This window comes from Triturus cristatus, chromosome 6 (assembly GCF_964204655.1).
Source record: "Triturus cristatus chromosome 6, aTriCri1.1, whole genome shotgun sequence".
NCBI classification, from domain to species: Eukaryota; Metazoa; Chordata; class Amphibia; order Caudata; family Salamandridae; genus Triturus; species Triturus cristatus.
This window is the reverse complement of record NC_140589.1, coordinates 1,747,057,794-1,747,063,716: the sequence shown is the minus strand read 5'-3', so window position 1 is coordinate 1,747,063,716 and position 5,923 is coordinate 1,747,057,794. Positions and strand designations below refer to the sequence as shown.

At 44.8% G+C, this 5,923-nt stretch overlaps 1 protein-coding gene across 1 annotated transcript; it reads left to right on the top strand.

The window, feature by feature from the left end:
- Positions 1-588: 588 nt before the first annotated feature.
- On the top strand, positions 589-5,030 carry LOC146821916 (endogenous retrovirus group V member 1 Env polyprotein-like). The gene has a single exon (XM_085613008.1). The coding sequence runs from the start codon at positions 589-591 to the stop codon at positions 2,143-2,145; it is 1,557 nt and encodes a 518-aa protein (XP_085469134.1). The 3' UTR covers positions 2,146-5,030.
- Positions 5,031-5,923: the final 893 nt, after the last annotated feature.

Here is a 5,923-nt window from a genome sequence, read left to right as displayed (position 1 = left end):
GTAGCCTTACCGGTTGCCCTCTTCTACATGCGTATGGTAGCACATTCCAGAACTGGTCTATCTCCGTATGAGGTGGTCTTTGGCAGACCACCAAATATGTGGGGTACGCCAATGCCTAAAAGAATTACTGATGTAGACAGCAGAATATTGACTGATTACCTGGCTTCCTTGATGTCTGCACTCCAATCTTGTCGTTCACAGGTCGCTGCAGCCTTCCCTGACAAAACCGCCCCTGGAGAACACACCATCCGACCCGGCGACTGGGTGATGATAAGAAACTTCGACAGGACCAGTCCTCTTCAGCCCAGGTGGAAGACTCCGAAGCTCGCGCTCCTAACCACGCGGACGGTGGTGAAGGTCGAAGGCAGGAAGGGCTGGCTACACGCGAGCCACTGCCGGAAATATTTTGGACAAAGAGACACTGTTGCCGGCGACGCTGCCAACCCTAGTGACATTGTAACAGAACAATCTTTTGTGCCTTTGGAACTGACCCCACAACAAGAATATAAATCAAAGTTGAGGTCTGCCATCCGGACTCTGGCTAATTAAGTCCACTGGGCGCAAGTCCAGTGGTGAAGCGGTTGGAGCATGGGGATGGATTTAAACACCTTGACTATGTGGGAAAAAGATAGAATGAAACGCAGAAACAAGAACTTTAAGAAATTGCGTAGTGGTTCTATCATATGTTTAATGATATTGTTTTTCTTCATAACCATTATGACGTGTCTTGGTTGGATCCTCCACACTGTTTTTCCTCCAACACCACACACCTCTCATGCACCCAACAGCACTCAGGAACACACATATCATGACCTACCCCCTCATGAACAAGCCCATAGACTAGCCTTGCAAAACAATACCTTTATACAGATGTTACACCACACTCATCAGACCAGCAATAGCACAAATTGCTGGATATGTGGCCGCCTCCCACCTCATCAGAAAAAGGGAGGGATGCCTCTTTTCCCCTTTCCATTTTCCCATAATGGGACTTGTGAAGCCTGGTTCGCCCTAATAACAGCTGACGATACCACCCCCACCTCCTGCCCTGACGGAAATAATTCATGCAAGAATGGGTGGCCTTGGGGGAACTTAAACAAGGTACTTAATGCTGCCTGTTACCCAAATAAGGATGGAAGTCCTCAGGCGACAGGAACAGTCCTAGAAAGTGAAGAATACAAGCAAGGGAACATGACCATGTCCTACAAGATGTTAAATACCAAACCTAAAAAGAATGCTGGTCCCTCTTCCATCTCGGTCTCACCAGTAAAAGGACACCTGTGCATCCAGAAAAATGGCTCTCTTCCATTAGGACACAGTGACTGTCATACCACTATAAGTTTTGAAGACAGAGGAAAGTCCTCATTTCAAGCATCTCGCCATACTTATTTCGTCTGTGGCCAAACGGCCTATGTGCAACTGCCCTTGAACTGGGGGGGAACTTGTTATATAGCATTCCTGTTACCCCCTGTCTTTGTGGCCCCATCCACTTACCACCGAGATCTCCTAGTGCCCCATGTCAGACATAAAAGAACGATCGATTCCTCCTTGGTTGACCGAACAGAAACCTCATGGGAACAGTATACAGATTTTAACAAAGGGTTCTTCTTCTTTGTTGGCCCTGTACAGAACAGCAAGCTTATACGCAGGTTGACAAGGACCTTAGAGGCTATTGTAAACCAGACGGCATCTGCCCTGGGGAGCTTAACCCAGGAGCAGTCCGCAATACGATTGGTTACTCTCCAAAATCGCCTTGTCCTTGACATCATCCTGGCTGACAGAGGCGGAGCCTGTAAAATTATAGGCTCTAGCTGCTGTATATTTATTCCTGATAATTCCCCATCTGTATACACGGCCATAACAAAATTACACAAGATAGCCGTAAGTTTACATCAAGAACCTGGCACCTGGACATGGTCTGATTGGTTCTGGAAGATAATATCGTCCTGGGGATGGCAACTGCTGTCAGCAGCAGGTATAATATTCCTGATAATAACTGGATGCTGCCTTTGCATCCAATGTGGTCCTGCCCTGTGCGGTCTATGCGCTGCAAACTGCATTCCTAAACCACTTGTCCAGCAGAGAGAAAGGGAAAGAATTATGCTACAAGAATGTATAGATGATCTCATGCACATTGGGATATAATATAGGTACACTCTGGGGCAAGGAGGGAATGTGGAAATAAAATTGACAATTGTGCCCCATCATTTCCCTGTTTCTGCCTGGTAGCCATTTGCCTCAGACAAACACCCATTTTGTGTGTGACATGCTCTCAGCAACTTGTCTGAAAACTGTCCTTCACATCCCCATTGAATCTTGCACAACCCCCTGCTCCTTGTGGTCGAGCCAATTCCAAGAAGCCTGCCTGTGTGCCTTCACCCAGTTGTGCCAGAGACTCAGCCACATCCTGTCCATTGTTGGTGACTCAGCCTGTCACACCAGCTGCCCTGTGACCACCCCCAACTGAAAGAGGAAGCACGAGGTTAGGCCCTGAAATCACACCAACTAATAGAGGAAGCACAAGGCTGTACACTGTGAACACACATTTCTGTGGTTCTGCCAATTCCCAGAACCAGCAAGATAGTTCCTGTTTTACACAAGATGCTTCCATTTCTTGACTCTAAGCCAGAGATAAACCCCCGAATGAGTAAGGGCCTTCAACTGAAAGAGAACACATTTCCACACATCACATGCCCTCTCACGAGACACAAAACACGCCCCTACCTTGACACATCTGTTGGAAATTACTGCTTGTCACTTCCCTTTTTCTTGTCACTTCTCCTTTCTTCTTTTTCCTATTGACTGAAAACTGTATAAATATTCTGATGTGTGAATAAAACTGCAGACCACTCCTGTAACCGCTTGGTGCTGGAGCTCTCCCCTTAACTCGAGTTACTGGACCCTTTTTTTTACTCGAACACCACGGACTCCTCTCTTTGCTTTGACTGAAATTATGATTATTAAGTATAGAAATTCTGAGATGAGGTAATATTGAATTAATTTACCACATTAATTGGCGCCCGCACAGGGACATTCCCTTTTCCCCACGCGCCGGTGAAATTGGACCCGGTACTGTCCCCTCCTGACCTTTGACGGACTTCAAAGTGCACAACGCGGGGAATTCCCGCTAACTCCCTCGAGGCAAAGAGGGGGACCAACTGCGGCCCGGCATCCACACGAGGCGGTGAGGAAAATTGCGGAACGTCCTGAACCAGAGCCCAACCTGTGAAGAGACGAATCCGAGGTTCTGCGAGTCCCACCTTAGAAGCTACGCGCATTTTTAAGATCTTCAAGAGGCCTTCCAGTTATTTTTTTTCGGTGAGCACTGCTGAAAAGTATAAAGACGGACTCACCACTTTGTGGGTGCAGTAAAGATACAGGTTTTTGTTGGTTTCTCACTTATTTTGAGAGGACTGCTAAACTAGTATAAAAGACGGACTCACCACTTTCGTGGGTACGGTAAAGATATATGTTCTGTTTGTTTTTCTTTTTCTCTCAATTCTAAATCTTTGAAAAATCTTGCCATCATGCCTATTTTCTCGAAAATACGTAAGATAGCAACCAAAAGGAGTATTCTTGAGAAGGAAATTCCCCTTCCTCCTCGGGATACTCCAGGACACTTCATGTATGCAAAACATGGTGTCGGTGCAATTATTTATTGTGATTTATGGGTGGATTATACTAAAGACCTAGAACACAGATATAGATGGCCTGAAAATTGTACTATTGACATGGAATGTATTATAAAATTAGAGGAACAGATGTGGAAGAAAAAGGGAGTCCTCCAGTCACAAAGTGACTCGGTGGAATTATGGAGAAAAGAAGCCCATAGGAGGCAACAGAAGGAATTGCATAAAGTTGAAAAGAGTAAGAGAATGTCAGAGCAGGCCAAGAAAGAACAGTTACAAGAAATAGGGAAAGAAGTAGTTAGTGAAAGGAATAAAAGGGAACAAACAGCCATTTCTACTGGTTTTTATCCTGTATTGCCATCTGCACCTGAAAACCTTAACATTGCACCACCTAAGACACAACCTACCGCCCCATCACCAGAGGATACTTTCACCAATTTCCTCTTAGATACTCCACCTCCATATGAGGTTCCAGTAATTCAACACCCTCTGCCTCCGCCACCCTTTTTACAACATAACACACTACCTCTCACTCCAGAAGGGGGTGCCGTAGGTCCAGACCCAGGTAAAACAATTCCCGACTGCCCCTATGACCCGACTCCGAGCAACACAGGGGAGGCGGGCCGAATAAGTAAAATACTTCATGACTCCTGGGAAGAAATAAGACATCTACCAGCAATTGACACATTTCTTCAAGCGGCCTCTGAGTTTCTTCGTCCTGGAGAGAACTCACGAGCCATTAACGCTATGACTACAAGAAGATCACACCCTGTAAAAATGCACATGTATAGGTTCCTCCTTTGCTGTTTCATAAAACACATACAAGCAGAGGAAAGAAATGTACCAGTTTCACTTTTTGACTTATTAGATTCCGCATCCGACCACACTAGTCTAGAACTTATAAATGATGCACTAGACAGGTTCACCCGTAATGTGACCCGTATTCTGCAAAACTTGCAAACAAATGAAGAGAATAAGAAACTTGAGGAGGAAATTACTGAACCTACTGAAAAAGTCCTACCCGTTCGTTCTTCCGCCCCTAATTCACGAACACCCCCGCCTACATTCCTCCAAGGTCACTCTGAACGGTCATCTCCAGATGAGTTATTTGAAAAAACATCCAATGCATTAGACTACTGGTTAGACCAGGAACCTCCGCTTACACCGGAGGAGGAGGAAATAGCCAGAACTGCGACCCTATGGGTCTCTCAATATAAGATATATGACAATGATCTCATAGCCCAACTTTTTCTAGCATTACCACGCTCACATCAAAGATTAGCAAGTCTCTACATGGTACAACATCTCATCACACTCAATGACACTCATTTTAAACATGATCCAAGACTCGAAGATTTTCTGTCTGACTGCGCTGATAACATGTTCCTCCACAATAGTTCAGTTTTTCTCAACACACTCATAGATTTTAGACAGAAATACCAGAAAACGACTGAATATAAATCTTTCAATAATACTTGTGGACCAATTAATAGACTTCCTCAAACACGCCAGTTCCCCATGAGAGAGGTCCACCCCAGAGCTGACACGAATGGCGCGCTACAACGCGTTTTTATTTATGTACCCTTGACAAAACTTGAGTTACTAAGGATAAAAGAGATGGTTCCCTCCCACTCAAAGGATCCTGCTGGATTCTTTAAAGAATTAGGAGATGTATTAATGATGGGAACATATACACTTTCTGATATCACAGCAATTCTGAAATTGTTGTTGCCATCGGGTATATATGACAAACTAAGAGAGAAAGATTGGGAAGTAGCAGGTGAACACATTAGATGGACTGAACTTCAGAATGACGAAAATACTAGAGTAGCAGGTCAAGGTATAGGAGACAGACTAAAAGCACTTCCTGGCACTATTTTAAAGGTGCTACCACAGTTACTGACAGTGAAAAAGGAGGACTGGGATACCATTTCCTCCTGCAAACAGAAACATGGTGAAGACATAGGAGATTATTACACCAGACTTGAAAAATGTTTTGCGGTAAATAGCGGCCTTACGCCGACAAGCGAAGCTTACCCGCATCTGTTTGTTTCTAAATTAGTAGACAACGCCTTGCCAGCTATTAAGGAAAGAGTACTAAAAGTAGAAAGTACCTGGCAAGCACATACACCACCACAGGTGTTACAAATGCTACAATACCACCAAAATCACATTAGGGATGAAGAAAATGATAAGAAACGCATGAAAGACACCAAGATGAAAGCGTTAGTAGCCCAAACTGCACCCCAGCGCCAACAGACACCAGGTAGCCAGACAAACGTGAAGAGCACATG

Bases quoted from the DNA above. Each gene is read 5' to 3' on its own strand.
- LOC146821916 (XM_085613008.1), top strand. From the start codon at position 589: ATGGGGATGGATTTAAACACCTTGACTATGTGGGAAAAAGATAGAATG.